Raw genomic sequence first — 21,359 nt, 5'->3', positions numbered from 1 at the left:
GACAGAGATCGTAGTTGCTGCAGCATGAATTTACAGATGAAAAGGGAACATATTTACATTCATATGAACGTCAACAAAACAAGGCCATTGCCTTCTTTACACTAGCGAAAACTACTTTTTAAGTCCACACGAGAAGATCGCAAACAAAATATAGCATGTACAGCCATTGTCTAGTCCATTTTCCACTATTGCCCGGGTTCAGCTGTATCGTATACTGCATCCTGCTCGTCGAATTTTACGGCCACCAAGTACCTTATACTCACCTTGATAAAAAATAAAAAAAACCGAAAAATGTCAACAAAGGGATAGTCTTCCTGATTTGGATTCACCTTATACGCACCGCCATAAAAAGGGAAAACAGATCCAACTACTAATAATATAACACACATCGTTGACAATTTTCGTTGACAATTTTCTACAATGTCGTTGTATATAAATGTTTGTACTAAAGTTTTTATATGAAGTACCTGTTGTGGATCATAGACGGCATATTCATTGTACTCGAGGACGCTGTCCTTATGCTCCGATGGAATCAGCTTACCGCACGGTACCTTAATATCATCCTTCCAGACAAAATGTTCTTTCTCGTTGGTTTTCTTCCTTCCAAGTCCTTTTACTCCAACTTTCTTCTCTTCCAACGCTCGCGTATCCTGCATGGTAAATCAGACCATCAGATCAACTACAAACTAACATTTGAGTGTGTATATGCATTCTTCCAAAGGATCTACCTCGGGAGGACTCGGAAACTCCTTAATTTCTTCTCCGAGTGAAGCAACTGCTAATACTAAGAAACCTTCTGGCCTGTCTACAGCTGTGAAACCATATCTAGCTGCTTCTGCTGCTGCATCCGAGCAAACGATGGCTCTTCCAAACTGAACATGTATATTAGCAGCGAGTACAAATGTAAACTAAAAAATAGTTCGTAGTAAATGAATTTCCGTACCATGTATCCCGATACGGGAAGTGAACAAACTGAAGGCAAGAAACCTTTCTGCAAGTGCCTCAAAAGATTTGAACTCCTCGTACCTGACGTCAATATAATGTGATTGACAATAACATTCACCGTCGCGATACAACGATCAACCGAGAATTATATGCCAATGAGATATTACTTACCACACCAGAGAAGAACTTTGTTAGGTAATTCCTTGATCTCATCAAGGGAAGGACAAGCACTAACTTCAACGGCAAATATATTCTCAACCGATACACCATAGCTCTGGTGAAACATGCATTTTAGATCACACCGACGGTTCACAATTTTGAAAGAGGATTGGAAATGAACATAAATAGATCTTTACCATATCTCCAACTTGGACCGGCTCGTAAGTTTTCTCCAAGTAGTTCACTATCATTTTGTAGTCATCAGATTTTTTCTCCAAGGGAGAAATGGAACAGAGGAGTTTCTTGTAACACTCAAAGAGAGGATCGTCAAGCGTAGATCCAGACATGTCTTCTATAATACGCGAGGCAAAGTTGATGTCCCGAATAGTTTCATAGGCAGATGCAGCCTTGATTATTTTCAAACAGTAAGTTAAAACACCTTAGTATATAATGCGAAAGATTTAGAGAAGATGACATTTACATGCTCTGTGAGATCGGCATAATCCCTGAAAGTAAAAGGCCTCGTAGATGGCATGAGTGTGAACCACATTTGACTGAACTCATACCAGACACCCTCTGCTTTCGGTCCTGTTTCCTTCATTGATTTTATTTTCTCCACGAAGTGTTGGAGAATTTCTTCACCTGTAGAGTTAAAAGTAAACGAATCTTTTGAATGTTTATCACCGATACGAAATGCACTATAGGCAGAGAGAAGACTTACATCTTCTCAAATGAAGATTAGTAAGCATCCCTATAGGAATTTCCGGTGAATCGTGTCCCAGCTCCATTAAAGCATACCTTCATCCAGCATACAACACTTTTTTTAAGTTCATTTCACACGTAAGGAAAAGACGGAAACAGCTTGCAACCTGAACGGCTTAATACCTGTATATCTCCTGGCTACAAAGGACTTTCATGAAATTTGCTACTACCGAATCAAGCTTACTATGTGCAGCAGCAGAACCAAGCTGCCTTAGGCCAAGCGCTCCATGCCTAACCTCCACTCCGTCATCCTACAAAGTTAAACCATGTTTTAGTTGTCTAGCAAATGCTATGTAAGTGTACCTCGAAGAACAAATAATTTAAGTTCTGACGTACGATATCAATAGGGTAAAACTTGTGATGCTTTTTGTGAATCTTCTTTTCCCTTTCCCAGGGTTCGAACTCATTTCCAGTCATCTCTTCAAAGAGCCTAGCGAACTCCTTAATCGCATCATCGACATTTTCCCACTCCTCTAACTTGTCATGTGCTCTTAAGCTATCACCATTTCTGCCCCTTCTATAATACATATGCAAACGATTCTCCGATGACATGATAAGTTGCATAATACAGAAGCTGCATCAATTTGAAGAATCACTTCATCAGCAGCTGAAGAAATACTAAGAACTCGAAAAAACTACGGAGACTTTCGAGCATTACTCGTTGAGTTTGTTCTTTTGGTTGCAAACAGACAGTGCACAATTATACAATAAGCCATCTTTCTCCAATATTCTTGCGCCTTCGTCCTGCATCTTAGTGTCTCTGTGTACCCCTCTTTTTCCAAACACTTTAAGCTACAATAAACAAAAGACGATATTGACGCAAACACCAAGATTTAAGTAGCAAATGAGAAAGGGGGGAAGTATACCTCGGCTGTTACGGTTTCGAGTGCCTCGGCACTTGGATCCATCTTATCAAGGGGAATACCTTTACCTTCTACAGCAATGTCACTGGCGACGTCGTATGCATCTAAAGGCTGAGCTTCTTCCATTTCTATACTATCACTCAACCAAGCCTCCCTCACTACCGGTATACCCTTCTCCCTGAGAAACAACAATATCTCACATCAGAGGCGGATGCAACATAAACTCACGTGTTCAATTGAACCCGTAATCGCAAAAGCACGATGATTTCAACCGTAAAAGCATAAAAATTGATAAGTAGAAGTCATCGAAGTTTAAATCCTGTATCCACCTCTGCTCGGCGTTAGAATATAGAATGCCATTTTTTATTAATCCAATTAATGTAGTGTCAATCAAATATACATACAAAGCTTCAGCTACTTTGGATGAGCCACCACGATCACGTTCAGCAGGAGAAACTACTACGCAAGCAACCCCTGCAAGAGCGAACACTTTTAGTTCCTACACAACTGGAGAAGTAAATTTCATAACAAAATTACACTGAACAGTTACCAGTGACAGAGTTGTTCACTTTTCCACCAAATTTCTCGATTTTCGATTTCCAGTATTGCTGCGCACAATAAAGTTTAATTGCAACATAAACATACACAAAAATGAAGTCAAATTCATCTGAAGTACTGTAGACGTACATGTTTTCGAGTAAGACGACCAGCTAGAGATATCATCATTCCATCAAATGGCTTCCTTGGGGCAGATATTTCCTTTCGGGGGCGACTCTTGTTGGGGTTTCCACGTTTCTTGATCAGCTATGAGAACATACATAGATAGTCAAATTTCTTTTTTTCCTATCATCCATCTCGCAACAAGAAATGTAAAGTGAATTAGTTTTAAGACATTACATCAGATACTGGAGTACTTTCAACAGATTTAGGGAGTTTGAGAGACTCTTCTCTTCTCGGTGGTTCCTTCGTGCTGTAAATACAACTCGACCACTCACTATAATCTCCAACGCAATGATAACTATCGCCAGAGCATTCCAACTTGCCACCACAAATAGGACAATTGTCCAGCGGCCCGAAGAACATTATGTCTTGACTGTCCAAGAAAAGAGGAGTCAATGAGTATGAAAGAATCACAATAAACCTCACATGAAACAACAACTACTACGACGCCTCAATTAATATATAATGTATACATATTTCAAATATAGACTTTTGAAACTAAATTTACATATTTAGAAACTATACAATAGTTGATGATTCAAAAAACTCGTAAAGGATAGTTGCTATAGAACAACCACTTCTTTTAACTCCGTATATAACAACAATGCCACATACAATGAATCAGAGTGAATAGTATATTATGATACAATGGAATTTTTTAACGAACCGGATTAACTTACCATCTAGGAACAACAGCATCATCTTCACCTTTAGAATACTGGCCATTTGCTTCAAGAATTTCGCGCATTTGCTTGACGGAGAGATGTTCGGTTATAGTCTTACAGAACTTCTCAAACTCCGCTCGGATTCCATCTTCGTGATCAGTACCTTCTTCTTCTTCTTCTTCTTCAGTTTTTGCCTTTTTGTGTGAGGCCGACTCTTGGCTGTTGCTCTCTGCCTGCTGCTTCCTCGTCACCTTTCTCTCTTCACTTGCCGAGTGCGCTTCAGATCGGGTCTCATGAACCTTCACATACATAAAATGCATTAAGTGAGTGGTGGAGCCAGATATTTTACGAAGGAGTTCCAAAATATAAAAAAGTAGACATACACATAAAAGATAAGGGGAGTCGACCTACCGCATTTATACATAATATTAAAATTTTAACCTAGTTAAACAATATAATTTTCCAGCAAAGGGGTGTCCCGTGTCTCGGTTACTTGATAAAGTAAATAGTACTTTCTATCAACACATTTTCGAGTTTAACGTTTGTTAACAACATCTAGCCAATCCCAACTTGTTAGCAACAAAAGCATACTGTTAGTTGTAGTAACTTAAGGCACCTACCCATAATAAGTGAAATTACTGACGGACTACCTGCTACAACATATTAGATCACAGTTCACACAGCTGGTGTGTAAATATTCCGCTGTCGGCATATATAAGTTATATCCTCTAGAGTTCGTGAGCCAATCTATATATTTATAGAGCAAAGAAATGTTCACCGAAATTCTCACACATAAACCAAAATATTCAAAATCAACTAATTAACTCCACAACCCACTAACAGGACCACATTAACACCATCACTAGCCTGATTTATGAGCATTACTTCCCATATCCAGTACTCCATCGCTTTCCATTTACGTGTGTCCTGATTCAGAGTAAAAAACTAAATAATTTCCAATGTAAATTTGGATATAGAATCTTCAACCTTGTTGAAATAAAACTTTTCACATTTAGAAACTACATAAAAAGTAGTTCTTCCGTTTCAACCCCTTATACCAACCGAAAATTGATGTCCATTTTAGCAGATCAAGAGAGTTCTAGTACTTCTTTTTTCCATATTACCTTAGTATATGAAATAACACCAAACAATATATTTCATTTTACTTGTCCCTCTACGTTCCTTTCCCTTTTAGTCTATCCAAAAAGGACACATTTCTATATTTAGCCCTCTGTTTAAAAAAGAATGACTCAGTTCCTTTTTAGTCTCTTTTTAGTCTGTTTAAAAAAGAATGACCCAGTGAAACTTTAGTCTGTACCCCTTTCATTTTTTGGAAACACTTTAACTACAACTTTCCACGTTGCATGTTTAAGGCCACAAAATTAAATGACATTTTGGTACATTTGACATAACTTTAATATAGAGCCACAAGATTAAAAAGACTTCTTTCTTTTCTTAAGTTTCGTTCCAAGTCAAACTAGACAATTCTTTTTTAAAAGGAGGGAGTAATAATTTAACTTTAACATATTCATTTTACGCTTAATAAATTGATTTCTAGCCACACAATTATCTCTGACTTATTTTAAACCATAAGATTCAGAATTTTTTTTTCTTTTTTTCTTAAACCTCATATCACTTACAAAATAGGCCTAAGCCTATGCCAATGGACTCATGACATCCATGTGCCGAGTCGTCAAATGACGCACGTTAAGAAGACCCAAGCCTACCTGCACGGGCCCATCCTACAAAGTCCTACAAATGAAGTCTCCTTTTTTCGAAAGAAAGGTGGGATCCATCAAACTAACTCATATAACGGGACAGAGGGAGTAGTACTAGTCAAGTTTAAATTCTCAAAGTACCAGTAAAATAGAAGTCTTGGTCAAAGGAAGATATCGTTTGATTCTACTCTCCAAAGTGTAACACCATTACCACCAACATAATACCTAGTGTGGGGTCTGGGTGAGGATAAAGTATATTTTACCCCAACCCTATTTTCGATTAGGGTTGGCACATGAAAAATAAACAATCCAAAGCAGTCCAACAAAAAATGTAACAAAATCACAAGAAATAACAGTTAATAACCAAACAAAAAATAGACAGTAACAAAACAATAGTTGCAACAAAGCAATACGCTTTACTAAACTATGCACTAATTAACTACATCCACAAATTAACAAAAATAAACACATGCATATATACTATTTTGCTACCACAATTTTGATAATAATCCTCTTAACATCAAAAACCAATTTGAGTTGGTAAAACCAAAACTCCTCAAACAAATTAAAAGTGAGACTAACTAATCACAAACAAAAGGATACAACAAATTAAATTAAACTTTGTATTAAAAAAATCACATGAGTATATAGTATAACTAAGAACCAACCTTCATATTTTATTGAGGAGTACTTTGCCTCTAAGAAACAAGATTTCTTGAATTTTTTTGTATATATATATATATATATAGAGAGAGAGATAGAAAAACAAAAGAGAAGTGAAAAAAAGTTTTTAACTTAGTACAATTTTACATAGTAAGCTAGCAAGTTGACACGTGTACTAACAAAAACTCTCAATTCTTGACACGACTCATTGCTCTTTTTAACTATAGCGGCACCTACTTAGCTGTTACAATTACATTTTATTTATATTGGTGTTCGATTAATTAAAATTTACATGAAATATATAGAACTAATTTGGATATTACACTTTCTATCAAAGATTTTGTCATATTTAAAGCTATATAAATCTGAAAATTTTAATTATGAAAAAACAGTCTCATCCATTGTCTCATCTTTTTATGAAAGCATTCTTTTTTTAAAAAGTTACTCCCTCTGTTCAGTTTATGTGACTTACTTTCCTTTTTAGTCAGTCCAAAAAAGAATGACACATTTCTATATTAAATAACAATTAAATTATAAAATGTCTCTTTTACCCTTAATGGAATGACTTACAACCACACAAATTTATATTATTCATTTTGGACCACAAATTTTAAAAGTCTTCTTTTCTTTCTTAAACTCTGTGCCGAGTCAAACTACCTCACATAAAATGGGACGGAGGGAGTAAATATTTTTAAATCCTGAGAATTTTGACCAGATAAATTATAAATTTGAAATTCTTTAATGGGAAAAAGGACAAATATACCCCCGAACTATCGTAAATGGTATGTAGATTTCCTCAGTCATACTTTTGGGACATTGGTGCCCCTGTCATCCAAAAACTAAAGCATACATACCCTTTATACTAACGGACATATTTAGGCTTCCGTTAGAGTGAAGGATATATATGCTCTGGTTTTGGACGACAAAGGCATCAATATCCCAAAAATATGACGGAGGATATCTGCATATCATTTACGTAGGGCTATATTTATCTATTTTCCCTTTTTTAATTAATGGCAAGGATTGCATTTATTCCGTATATGCACAGTGAGCCTCTAGATTGCTAAATGAGGTGGGGAGGGGTGGTTCAAGGGTGAAATGGTCAAGAATGAAAATAGGGGATGTTAAATGGAAAGAAAAAAACAATAAATTCTAAATATCACTTATTTTATTTTTTTATTATGTAACTTGTAAGTCATTTTCTTTCTCATTTTAAAGAAATTTATTTTCCTAACCATATATAAAAAAATAAAAAATATTCTCTATCATACCAAACCCTAGTAACTTCAAATTTTGAATTTGAATATTAGAGCTTGAGGATACTTTTGCAAGAAGTATACTCCCATTCATCACTTGCTACTTCTAAATATGTGTGTTATGACTTACAGAATCCCATGCTCACTAGTCACTTCATTACTTTGGAACTTTCACAAGTTTAGAAAAATACAAATAAAGCAGATTAGGTCTTATTTACTAATTTTAATAAGATTGGACGCTTATATTATTACTAGCAAGTATATAAAAACAACAACTTGAAAGACTCGAATGCTCTATAATTGTCACAATATTTAGAAAAAATATCATTTATGATTAAAAAAAAAAGAAAAAAAGGTATCACATAAATTCAAACAACTAAAATATCTTTTTGTTGCTCCCATGTCCTGAGTTTTTTATTGTGCAGGGATCTCTATTTCCAAGATACTACAAATTGTTGTTTTTTTTTTTTTTTTGCAGTTTTGTGGAGTGGAGTGGAGTACCACTTCTAAATTGGACGCTCTTGAATGACGCATAACGTATGTCTTGACCAATTTAATTATGTGACTAGGTTCATAATCATATATTTATGTATAAATAATTTATTTATAAAATTATTGGGTACATGTAAAATTTCTAAATTTCGTACAATCTCCACCCTTAGTTAGAGTGGTTTAGAGACAAATTTTGAATATTTGAAATGTAAATTCAGTGATATTATATATGAAGTTATGTGGAAGTGAAGTTTGATGCTCAGACAACCCCAAAGGAGAATGTTTTAAGTATATGGAATCTTAATTCAAGATAATAGGGAGATCAACTATGAGGTGGCATATCGTATTGGTGTGGAATAGGTGAAATGAAGGTTCATCTTTGGAGTGTTGTGTGATAAGAAGGTATCGCCAAAACTTAAATGTAAGTTTTATAGAGCGACGGTTGCATCGATTATGTTGTATGAGAAGGAGGGTTAGTCAGTCAAAAACTCTCAAAAAGATGAAAGTTGCATAAATGAAGATGCTAAAGTGGATGTCTGACATATTAGGAGAGATAAGATTAGAAATAAATATACCTGGAGCAAGGTGGGAGTGAAACTAATAAGGGAAGCGAAACTAACATGGTTTGGACATGTAAAAAGGAAAAGTGTAAATGCCTCAACAAATAGATGTGAGAGGTTGACAATTTGGGCTTGAAGATATCAGGTAATGCACACTGAGTAAGTATTGGGGGAAAATGACTAAATAGATATGACGCATCTTAAGCAGCTTATCAAGGAAAGTGAATACGTATTATTTGTTTTTTTTTTAAATAAAATATTATTTATTTACACAAAATTATCCCGTCTTCGTCAAATGACTCTTTAGTGGTAGCTCTTCATAAAAAATGTTATTCTCTGTGGTAGATAAGTATTACTCATGTTCAAATTTACTTTTTTTCTTGAACTAAAGTCTAATTAATAAATATTGTACTTTTTAAATATAACTTTGTGATAATGTAATATACTTTTGTTATAAACTTTTACTTATTTGATAAGATTATATAAAGAATTAAAACAATTTTAATAGTTTCCAAGACTTATGAGATCTTTTTATGTTTATAAATGCAAAATACAAATTAAAAATCAAAATTACATGTATAATTTTCTATTTAAGATTACATTTCTCTATATTTTCACTCAATTTCTTGCCTCCCAATATTCCACAATTGAAAGACTATAAAGCCCCTGATAATTAACAGTAAACACCAGAAACTGAACTTCAGAAAAAGACATATAGCTATATTTATTTATTAGTAGAGAAAATGGTCAAAAGCCCCTCCAATCTATATTTGGATTTTCAACTACACACTAAGAGTCCTATCACCCCCTGTAGTGTTTAAAATTGAAATTTTTATCTCCTTGAATGCTTAGTTGAAAAAGTGAGTGTATTTCACTCTCTTAGAGAGAGTGAGCACAAAAAACAAATATTAAAACTTTATTTTTAATATATCTTTTTACAAATATATGTTTTTTTTTCTTATTTATTATATTTCTTCTCCATAGCAATAAAGACCAAATCCCTCCACCATTCACCATCTCTAAGCCGTCATTGCCACCACCATCTTCATCGGATTCATTATTGTTGATTTCACACAAGCTTTTAAACTCTCATATAAAAAACTTCTAAAAACCAATCAAATCAATTAAAGATAAAATGACATGTATTTATATCACCCAAAAAAGGCATTTGGATCAAATTTGAAAAATAAAATCAAATTGGATTTACATTAAATCCAATTGAACTCCCAAATTAGAATGTTTTTTAATTTATTTATAGATCCTTTAGTTTATTTTTCAGGTTACCCTCTGTCCATTGCTTGACTAACCGGTGAAATGCTATCGTAGCCACCACTATCCCCGCCTCCGGTGAAACCCAAACCACCAGCAAAACCCTTTCTCTCCCCCCTCCCCTTCCTCTCATCATGAAGAACTACCTCTGTTCTCACAGCGAGGTCGACGACAACAAAACCTTGTGGTTGCACTGCTCCGAAACCAGCGAACTCCGTTGATCCAAGAAAAACCTCGACAAAGCAACCATATACACAAATCTTGTTAGTTTGTTTTTCACGTTTTTCGACGAACAAAGCTCGAATATCACTTGACGAGCTCCACTATCATTGTTCACCTTTGTTCTTCACAATCCAATTTCAGTGGACTTTGGTGTTTAAAGTTATGGTAAGGTTTAGAGGTGTCAAAAATGAACCCAAACATAGGTAACCCGCCCAATCCGCCCAAAAATTTAAGGGTTGGGCTCAAGATAATTTGAATTGGGTTCAATCTCAACCCATTCATGCCTAACCCATTTTAAGAGAATCCTTAATTGAGCCCAATTCAATCTCCAATTTCAACCCGTTTTAAAACTTTTTATTAAGATATGCTCCTATATTAAAGGTATGAATTGTTATCTATTTAATATCTTTTAGGATTTATCTATCCATTTGTTACTTTTTAAAAAAAAATAATCTTGAGTTGAAATTCAAATTGTGATTATAAAAGTTAAATATCACTATGTTAAAATAATTGAGATTAAGCGGGTCAAATTGGACGGGTCAAGACCCAACCCGTTTTTAGCCTATTTGAACCCAAAGTAAACTTGGGCGGGTCAAGATCCAACCCGATTTCTATTTCAACCCATTTCAATATCTCCAATTTCAACTTAACCCCCCCATTTGACATCCCTAGTAAAATTACTTTAGGAATTTGAAGGAAATGGAAGAAGAAGTTACTTTAGGATTTGAAGAAATTGGGAGAGTATAGGAGAAAGGGGAAAGGAATTATAAAAAAAGTTGAAAAAAATACTAAATTAATCAAATTTCCACGTGTCAAGCGCGTGAAATTCACAGATCAATATAGATGTGGTTGTGGCTTTTTAAGGGTGTAATTATTTCAGTTTTAAATAGTTCATGGGTGATAGGACTCTCGTAAGGTTAAAGTGTGTAGTTGAAAATCCGGATATAGATTAGGGAGGCTTTAAGTTCTCCTTCTAATTCTCTTCAAGTTTATGTTGTTTTGTTCAATTTGCAATTATTCTTTCTTATTTTTCACTAACAGAAATTGGGATTGCTTGTTGCTTTATCACTTTTCTTTATTTGTATCATATTGGATTTCTTCTACTGGTTTTCTGTGTCTTATTTGACATAAAACAATTGCTCTATATAGTATTTGATGAATTGTAATTTTTAGTATTGTGATAAAATAATGTTCACATCATTATCTATGTGGTGGTATGATTGAGATTCTTCTATTCTTAATTAGAGGTCTTAATTCAAATTAATATTGTGTATGGAAAAAATACCTTTGGGAGTGCCGCCTCCAGAAATAGACCATGCAATGCGTGAGTAAGGATTTGACACCTGGTGGGAAACAAAAATAAAAAGATGATGTTCAATATTTTGTAGTTATTCTTGAGCTTCAAAATTTTCTAAACATATTTGGGGCTTTTGCATGTTTAAAATGCTAATTTGATTTTTTAAGTTTTATTTAGTATAGAATAATGGTGAATTTGCTTTGTTGAAGGTTAAATTGGACTAGTAAGACCAACTGATTGGATGGAGGTTTTCGAGTTTGTATCTCGGGTTAGAAGCAGATCCAGAATTTAAATTTGATGCTTTCTTACTTTTGATGTTCTTACCTTAAAACATTGTATTTGTAATTGTTAGTATTGGTGTTTTGTATCGAAAATACTGAGTTCAGTTGAACCCATAAAAAGAGAAGAAGAAGAAAAAGTAAAAGGATACACTCATACACTAAGTTTAGTGATTCTTTTCATTTAAAATTGATGCTTTCTAACTTTTGAGGTTCTTACCTTAACACATTGTATTTGTAATTGTTATATTGTGTGGTTTGTGTCGAAAATATTGAGTTCAGTTGAACCCATAAAAAGAGAAAGAAGAAGAAAACAAAGAAAAAGGATACATGACTCATACACTAAGTTTAGTGATTCTTTTCATCTGTCCAAGTTTTGGTGGACAGAGTTACCCAGTCGATACCTATTGTTGGTAGGAGGTGACAAGTATCTCATGAAATTAATTGAGGTATGTGCAAGCAGCAAGCTTATCCGGACACCACGGTTATCATTGAGGTTTTTTTCTTTCTTGACATATCTGTAATAAATTTAGTTTCAACATTCCATTCAATAGTGTTCAGCTTCTAGCAGTACACAATGCACTAGTGTAGCATCAGCTATGAGCTACTCAACGACAGTATAACACTAGAAAGATATTACTGTGTGAAAATTTGATGTTAGTCACTGAAATTGAATATTACAGTGTGAAAATTTGATGCAATACAATATATTTGTGACTGATGCACAGAGTATTTATACAGGTCGTCAGCTGGAGTTGATCCTGTTGTTCCTTTTCTTCAATATTGATGGCCTCGTTATCCTGCTAAACTGTCAAAAGGAGGACGTGACACGAACCTTTCACTAGCCCAGATTTGCAAGTTGCCAAACCATTATCAGAGCCCTGGGTGGATTCAGGTTAATGATCTTCTCATTTTCTTGATTAATTCATTCAAAAATGTAAAGTGCTCTCTTCCATTGACACAAGTAGTCCTACCAAAACCTCGCAGTTTGGTTAGTTTCTAGTTGATAGAAATTTAGGAATTGGTCAATTTTGGATCCTTGGTCCACAGAGTTACCAAACCTGTATTGGTGAGAGATAGCAGGTACTTGATGAGATAGTCTAAGTGTTGAACATCACCATTATCCGAGAAAATTGGGAGTCTGATTCTATAACCTAGAACCTGATTCGAAACTTGTGCTTATATGAATGTGACATTTTCTGACCATGCATTACCCCCTTCGTCCTCCATATTTTGGAAAGATAATCTGCGATAGGTGGTCTACGTTTACCAGCCGTTGTAGACTTACAATTAAGTGATTAATTCTTGACTTTTGATGAAATTTGGCTTCACAAGTAATGTGGAATGAATAAGTTAGAACATGGTTAGTTTTTATACAACTTATAGTTATAGATCAAGATAATAAGAGATTTATAAGTATGCAATATAATCAATAAACATTTGGTGGCCTTTATATACTTCTTCCTCCTTCACTACATCAAAAATATCATGCTCAGAAAGCACTATATATAAATCTCTCAATTCATACTTCTCTTTCACCATATCTTGTAAACCTTCGTTTTCTTTTTTAGTTGTCCCGATACTTTGACATTGATCACGTCTGCATCTTCTACAGAACACACAACAAATTGGTTGAGTCCTAATGCTGGTGATGTAAAAGATGTTTTCGGTTGAGGTAACCGTGACATAAAATGAGATGGAGAACTTATAACAGAAATGATTATAAAGTCTACGAAAAAGGGGTGTGACAGTCAGGAGGTAAATTTAGGTGTATAGAGTGGTGTGTCCACTCCAAGCAAAAGAGACTTTAAGATGGCTTCACAGACCGCGGTATCATAGATCAATAAATGTCCACCATCGTGAACTTCGTGATATTGAATCCAAGGTAACCTTTCTGAGACATGTCTTTGTAGTTTCAAATTGATAAATCTGTCTTCACACCCGTGCCAGATGTGAACAGGACGTTTATCGTTTTCAGGGAAAGGATTGCTAAGCTCCAAAGGATCAAAATCCCATTTACTAAACGCCACAAGGAAGTCACTACGGAGGTTGTTGAAAACACTTCTGCTCTTTAGCTTGTCCTGCAGATGGAAAACATAGAAGTTAAAATAACACTACAAATGGTGAGCCGGACTCTACTTGCTTGGGATTAAGACGTAGTTACTGTTATTGGCCTTACCGCGGTAAGAAATTGAAATCCAGGTGCATTCTTCAAAAGCTCCAAGTCCTTGTCCGTAAAGTATGTAGGTTTTGTACTATCGGTAGAGGAGGATTGAGACGTTTTTCGGATCATCCACCAATGCAATAACTTAGGAGCATATCTTGCAACCAAAGTCATCCTTTTGTACCACTTCTTCCGTTCATCGTCCTTTAATACAGATTCCGGTAGAGAAGGCCATTGGTAATTGACAATGGGAACCACAAATGCCACCCCTGCTAACCTACCAAGTTCGAAAAACAGAAGGCATGAATTTACATCAAGCCTAGAATCTCACAAGTGGGGTCTGGAGAGGGTAGTGTGTGCGTAGCCTTACCCTTACCTTGTGAAAAGTAGAGAGACTGTTTCTGATAGACTCTCGGCTCAAGCAAAAACATGAATTTACAACATCAATAACAACAAACTCAGTGTAATCTCACAAGTGGGGATTTGGAGAGGGTGGTGTGTACATAGCCTTACCCTTACTTTGTGAAGGTAGAGAGACTGTTTCTGACAGACCCTCAGCTCAAGAAAAGACATGACTTTACAATGTGGATATAAACATATGATTCAATTTGACATTTTGTTCATTCATGTTTCATGTTATCTCTTTATCTATACAATTTTGACTTAAGTTTATCGTTGTATGAACTGCATTGCTGATATCGATCACAATAAAAGCACGATTCGATGAATGTTACCTATGTGATAGGTGTTTAATGCAACTCCAGGTTGGGTAAGATCCCATGGAGAAACCAATTATGTGAAATTTGGATCCCAATTCCAAGTGATTTGCTAGTTCTTCAATATCTGATGCTTCACTCCTTAACGATCGTTTCAGATTAGGATCACTTCCTCCATATCCAGCTCGATCGAATTGAACGATATACACTCCCATCGTGTTCATAAGTTCCTGTAGAAAATTCTCAAAAAATTAACTAGATATATCGAACACGTTGGATTATGACTCGTTTGTTGACTTGACCAAATAAGTTGAACAAGAAATGATCCATCAAACTATTGGATCAAAATAGTTTCAACTCAAACTCAAATATACTAGAATCGAAAATTTAAGAGACAAAAAACATATACTATACACTTTCCTTTCAATTTCCTTTAAGAAAAATCAAAAAGAAGGAAAAATTGGGTTATATTGGGTGGGTTGAACTATAACTCATTCATCCAGGCAAATTTTGAGTGAGTTGAGTCATGACTCCATTGTTGATTTGACTTGTTTTTCGTTCAAATTTAATTGAACCCACACATGGAAAACACAATTGCATAAATTTGGAATAATTTAAGAGAAAAAAACATACACTTTCCACTTCTTCTTTTATCTTTTAAAAAAGAAAATTTGGGTTATAGTGGTCCTATTGAATTATAATTCATTTATTCAATACACATAATCTTCACCCAAATAATAAATTTCTAACGAATTGATTCATGACCCATTGTTTAATTTCACTTGTTTTCTATTCAAATTCAATTCAATCCGTCCATTTGACAATTCTGTTTCACAACATATCAAGAAGTTATGTTGAATTATGACTTGTTTATGATCTTTCACCCAAATAATAAATTTCGAGCGAATTGAGTTATGACCCATTCAAATTTAATTCAACATGCCATCTAACAATTATGCTCCACAACATATCAAGAAGTTATGTTGAATTATGACTTTATGATCATTCACCCAAATAATAAATTTCGAGCTAATTGAGTCATGACCCACATAAATTTAATTCAACCCGTCTATTTAACAATTCTGTTCAACAACATATGAAGAAGCTATGTTAGATGATAATTTACCTGGGGTGCAAGAAAATCCCTTTCTTTGGAGCTGTCAAATCCATGAATAAATATAATTCTGTAATTTGATTTTTCCTTTGGAACACCTCTTTCTTTGTAAGACAATTTTCTTCCATCAATTAATTTGAAATTTGATGAACTATTAGGTTTAGTTTCTGCAGAAACCATTATAAAAAAAAATGAAAGAAAAAAATATATAAATGAGAGTTGTTTTTTTTTTTCCTTAGAGATCTGTTCATAATTTTATACGAGAAAAAACAACTCTTTTTTGGTCAACCATTTGGCCCTTTTTTAACAAAGAAAATTCCTTTTGTAAAACTCTCAAATACTCCTCCTTTTTTGTCCCTATATATGTGGTATTAGGTATGGTACTGTTCGAATTTCGAGATTTAATTTATTTTTAAATTTATATCTCATTTTATTAATAATTGTGGTGTTCAAATCAGTTTTTCCGTATTTTAATTAATTTGTCCATCAAAATTAAAAAATATGACAAATAGTAAGAATCACGTAGTGTAATTTGTATGCTGAGAAAGAGAGAATATTATTGTTGTTTTTGAATTTCAAAGGTTAAAACTTTTTAATTTTGATCGTGAATTTGTATATAATTTTTTAAGCTTTTTAAAAATGAAAATCTATGATAATTTTTTTTTAGTCTATCCCGAAAAAAATTGTGGAAATAATTTAATTTAAAATATTTCAAAAGTCTTCCTTTTTTCTAAAATTTTGTGGTTGATAAAATTGTGCTATATTAAAATGAAAAAATAATACTATAAATTATAATAATTATTTTTTATTTTTTTATGGTTGAAGGGGGTGGGTATGGATTCCTTGAAAAGGAAACTTCATATTGTTTTTCCTTTTTATTTTTTTAAGGTAGGGTTGGTAAGGAGATTTTTTGGGCCACCAACTAATTCAATAAATTTTGCTTTAAAATGTTTGGAGAAAATTACGGCGCAGAATATTGCTATTTACTACATGAGGAAAATATGTGCATAATCTTGAAATATACAAAATTAAAACTGAAATTAAGTTAAAAAAAATAAATGAAAAGAGACCATTTCGTTTTTCCCAATAATTTAGCTATTCTAGTTGTGGAAATTTTATTGTGCTATATTTACGGTTGTTTGACCTGTATATTTACGTAAGAATCTTTTTTTTTTTAAATATTTTTTTTTAATAGATTAGTGTTGACTTGGCAGTTCGTTTAAGGGAGAATTTATTGTATTAAATTAATTTTATTAATTGTACTCTGGAAATCTAAATTTGATCACTAGTAATTTGTAGAGCAACTTTCACATATAGCAAACACAAAATTAATATTTATATGCTATAGCAAAGTTTGCATAATTGCGCTCCATAGCAAACATATATATGTATAATTCGCTATACATATACAAAAAAAAAAGCAGTTGTACACAAAAGATCAATTGTATAATCTGTGTATGAATAAACTATCATCATTAACAAAAAAAAAAAAATAACAATTACATATATATATATATTTTTTTTTTTTATTTTTTTATTTTTATTTTTAAGAGCAACTTTCACATATAGCAAACACAAAATTCATATTTGTATGCTATAGCAAAGTTTGCATAATTGCGCTCCATAGCAAACATAAATATGTATATTTCGCTATACATAGACAAAAGAAAGCATATGTATAATTCGCTATACATATACAAAAAAAAAAGCAGTTGTACAAAATAAAAGAAAACTGGGCAGGGAAATATTTGTATTGTATAATTATAAGTGTATAGGACGAAGATATATGTATTTGCATGTGTATATACAATTTTCTCTCGCTTTATACAAACAGAAGTGCAATTTATACATTTCGTTTCTGTTTGTATAAGCGAGAGAGGCGAGGGTGGCGAGCAAGATTTGGGAGAGGGGAACGAAAATATATGTATATATATGCAATTTTCTCTCGCTTTATACAAACAGAAGTGCAATTTATACATTTCGTTTCTGTTTGTATAAGCGAGAGAGGCGAGGGTGGCGAGCAAGATTTGGGAGAGGGGAACGAAAATATATGTATATATATGCAATTTTCTCTCGCTTTATACAAACAGAAGTGCAATTTATACATTTCGTTTCTGTTTGTATAAGCGAGAGAGGCAAGGGTGACAGCGAGATTCCACCAGGGAGAGTGGCGAAAATAACAATAGTTTGCTATAGGGTACAATTAAATCAAAGTATATTTATAATATTTAATTTGAATTAATAGTTTGCTATTATATACAATTTTTCCCTAATTTATATAGGGTTTTTTCCATTCAATATTGATATTAGAGCCTTGATTAATTTAAATTTGTGTATTGTAAGACTTATTTTTTGAGACGACGCTTTAAAGATAATTTTATTTTTTTATTCAAAGCTCGAATTTGAGATCTTTTAAATAAGAATAGAGGAATCTCATTCATCCTACTACTATCTATGTTGATTATTTTGTTCTTTTCTAAGACAATGAAGCAATTATTTATTTAAAGAAAACATAAACATCATTTCTTCTGTATACCCTAACTTATTTTTTTAATGTTTCCAATATTTTATGAAAGTACATGAAAAACTTGAAGACTTGAGTCAATCCCCTTTGGTTATAATATGATAGTAAAAGAATTTTAAAATTCTAGGGAACTAAACAGGATAATAACCAGTACTATAAAATAATATATATTTTTCATTGATATTTCATTTTTAAAAAGAAAAACGTTATTATTTTCAGAGATTTAATTTAAATTGCATTGGTGAGAAAAGAAAATTGTTCAATGATTATTTTTTGAATTTAATTGGGAATTTATCTTTCACCGTGTATTTTTCCAATGAACTGATTCGATATAGAAATAAGGTGGAAAAATCATATTTCAAATACGAATTTCTCATTGCTTCATGACCGAAAAAACCTCTGTATCTAGTAGTGAACCAAATGTAGAAAGAAAACTGTTATATGCTTTAATATGCATTTATTAATAATTCATTATATAAAATATAATGATAAATTATACTAAATATCCTTGTAATATGACTCAACTTCAAATATAGTAATATACCCTATATTTTAAAATAAAATAATTACATATCATTTATAAAAATTCTACAAAAGATTAGGTTTAATAATATTATTATTTTACAAGGTTATTAAAGTGGTTAGATTTGAAAAGTACGGGGCATATATATAGCTATAATTAATACATTAAAATAGAATAACTAAAAGACAAATTAAAACTAATAATAGAAATTTGTAAAATTTAATTTTATGAAAATTAAAGAAAGAGCATAATCATTTCTATTGAAAATTTTAATTCATGCCTTTGATTTTAATTTTCTGTTGAAACATGTATATTTCAAACAAATCAAATAGAAAATAATCACAAATTATTTCATAATATATACTATTAATTACTAGTAATAACTTTTGTACATTTTGAACATTCTATATGTATTTTTCTAAAAAAGAGTTATACAGAAAATTCTCAAATTTAATTTTTTTTGATTTTTTTTTACTTCCCCCCTTCAAATATTTAAATTTACTTAATTGGATGAATATTCCTTTGCGTAAAATTTACATTATATAAGGGGTTTAGTTATTAATTTCAAAAAGTAAGGAATAACATCGTTATACATGTTATTAAAATTAGAATGTATAAATATTAAAATTAGAAATACAAAGAGTATATTTACTATTATATCTAAAAAAAAATTAAAAAATCAATCTCAAGTAAAGCACGAAAATATGGAAATTATGTTCTTTTTTGTCATTTTTGGTTTCCAACTTTCACTATAAATACAAAATTTGGAATAAAAGTTACTGAATTTCCGAAAATCCTCTTAATAGAGGTGTTTACTAGTAATTTATTAAAAATAAAAATGTGGTCAGAATACTCCATTATTTAGCCACGTTCCAGTGCAATATGTTTTCATTATTCTTGAGTTTTTTTGTTTATTTGTTTTGGTTGAATTATTATTCTTGAGCTTTGTGCACATGAAATGTGGTGGACAATATTACAATATATTATATTACATGTTGATTGTGCATAATAATATACTTTTAGGCCAATGAAAACATGTGATTTGATTCTTTTTATTATTATTTTTCTGTTTTTTTCTCCTAACATCACTATTTTCATAAAGTTAATAAGTCGATTAATAAGACATTAACTCAACCTTAAAGGATCGCCAAAAGCTACTATTAATAAGATAAACATTACTTCATTTTTAATCAAAAATTTCGAAATTGAATTTTAAAAATAAAATTATCTTTTTAGTTAAAAAGAACATTTCATTCTTAATTTTTTTCTTTTATACCAATCTAATTAATTTGTTTCCTAAAACATTTAAATTAGATCTTCTGTCTGAATTTTTCACGTTATCATTCATTACACTAGATTAGAAGATCTAACTAAACATGCAAAATGTGTTATTAACTCAAGAAAGTCAATAAATTAATCGCGTTAAAAAAAGAGATATTGGATAATATATATAAAAAAATAAATTCTAGAAAGATATTAAGTTTAATTTCAAAGCTTACTTTAACTTTTCAAAACTTTTCAACCATCAAAAAAAAGAAAAAAGAAAAAAAGCAAAACTAGGCAAATAATAGCAAATTAGCAATCTTAACTTTCAAGGAAGTTTAGAATTTTCAGACCTTCTAGCCAACCCACTCCACAAATAGAAAAAAGGAAAACAAATAATAAATAATGAGCACATATATATAGTTTATATATATAAAATTTGAAAAGAATGTTAACAATAATAATATATCTAGCATAGTAACTTCGGAAGAAAATAATATTTTCTTTGTGTCCTTTTCAAAATTAGGAATTGTTAATATATTACTCTACTTTTTCTATCTATCGTATAACTCTTTTTTAGTTCTTTTTTCTCGGTCTTTAATTAAAAAATAAAATTTTCCCATTTGCTCGTTTATTTTAGTAAATTAAGAAATATTTATTATGTTCTTCCTATATTATTTTTGTTGACTTCTCTGTTGGTTTAATTTGCTATTAAGTGAAATCAGACCGTCGATTCTCGATTATTGCTTGATTACCTCTATCAATTGCGTTAAGCTTTTCAGTCTGCACAAGAAATGGACACCGCCCTTTTGAAAATTTAATAGCTGCGAGACCTGCTATATAAAATTTTATTTGTTAAATTTAAATTTACAAAATATAATTAGTTAGGATAATTTATAAAAAAAATATTCATTGTACACGCTTTGTAAATAATTATACACCTCATCAATTGGACTTTTTGAGTAAGAAAGATAACAACACGTCATTGTATTCTTGGTCGTAAAAATGGTGCGGGACCATTTTTTTCTTCAATTCGATGTGCGGTATTTATATTTAAGGCCGATTAATACTTTTTTTGTCTTTAATTACTTGTCCACTTTTGAATTGAAACACCTATTAAGAAAACAATAATTGACCTAGTGAGTTTACCATTTTACCCCTATTAATTATGAAGTGGATGAATTAA

At 32.1% G+C, this 21,359-nt stretch overlaps 2 protein-coding genes across 3 annotated transcripts; both read right to left on the bottom strand.

Moving 5' to 3' along the window:
- Positions 1–39: 39 nt before the first annotated feature.
- On the bottom strand, positions 40–13,411 carry LOC102589868 (poly [ADP-ribose] polymerase 3-like). The gene is made up of 20 exons (XM_006365723.1): positions 13,328–13,411; positions 10,111–10,395; positions 4,961–5,041; positions 4,130–4,413; positions 3,627–3,822; positions 3,417–3,533; positions 3,280–3,337; positions 3,134–3,203; positions 2,733–2,907; positions 2,525–2,658; positions 2,203–2,440; positions 1,990–2,117; positions 1,826–1,902; positions 1,586–1,746; positions 1,302–1,511; positions 1,117–1,219; positions 944–1,026; positions 729–872; positions 468–650; positions 40–263 (listed from the first exon to the last, which is right to left on the bottom strand). Exons 1-20 carry the CDS (start codon positions 13,409–13,411, stop codon positions 186–188), a joined length of 2,889 nt encoding a protein of 962 aa, XP_006365785.1. The 3' UTR covers positions 40–185.
- Positions 13,268–16,176, bottom strand: LOC102587803 (uncharacterized). Of its 2 annotated transcripts, XM_015304588.1 has the most exons (5): positions 15,876–16,176; positions 14,768–14,979; positions 14,049–14,310; positions 13,603–13,950; positions 13,268–13,494 (listed from the first exon to the last, which is right to left on the bottom strand). In XM_015304588.1, exons 1-4 carry the CDS (start codon positions 16,041–16,043, stop codon positions 13,621–13,623), a joined length of 972 nt encoding a protein of 323 aa, XP_015160074.1. In that variant the 5' UTR covers positions 16,044–16,176; the 3' UTR covers positions 13,268–13,494; positions 13,603–13,620. The 2 variants fall into 2 exon arrangements, with proteins under 2 accessions (XP_015160074.1, XP_006365779.1); XM_006365717.2 differs by having other exon boundaries at positions 13,268–13,950.
- Between the last annotated feature and the right edge of the window lie 5,183 nt (positions 16,177–21,359).

Source organism: Solanum tuberosum, unplaced genomic scaffold (assembly GCF_000226075.1).
Source record: "Solanum tuberosum cultivar DM 1-3 516 R44 unplaced genomic scaffold, SolTub_3.0 scf00560, whole genome shotgun sequence".
NCBI classification, from domain to species: Eukaryota; Viridiplantae; Streptophyta; class Magnoliopsida; order Solanales; family Solanaceae; genus Solanum; species Solanum tuberosum.
The sequence above is the reverse complement of the archived record's forward strand: the minus strand, read 5'-3'. Positions and strand labels throughout refer to the sequence as shown.

Coding starts and splice junctions, on each gene's coding strand:
- LOC102589868 (XM_006365723.1), bottom strand. CDS start 13,411: ATGGTGAAAGAGAAGTATGAATTGAGAGATTTATATATAGTGCTTTCT. Junction 2,908..3,133: donor TCCAAAGTAGCTGAAGCTTT/GTATGTATATTT, acceptor GTTGTTTCTCAG/GGAGAAGGGTATACCGGTAG. Junction 1,220..1,301: donor CGGTCCAAGTTGGAGATATG/GTAAAGATCTAT, acceptor ATGTTTCACCAG/AGCTATGGTGTATCGGTTGA.
- LOC102587803 (XM_006365717.2), bottom strand. CDS start 16,043: ATGGTTTCTGCAGAAACTAAACCTAATAGTTCATCAAATTTCAAATTA. Junction 14,980..15,875: donor GGGATTTTCTTGCACCCCAG/GTAAATTATCAT, acceptor AATTTTCTACAG/GAACTTATGAACACGATGGG. Junction 13,951..14,048: donor GATTTCAATTTCTTACCGCG/GTAAGGCCAATA, acceptor TTCCATCTGCAG/GACAAGCTAAAGAGCAGAAG.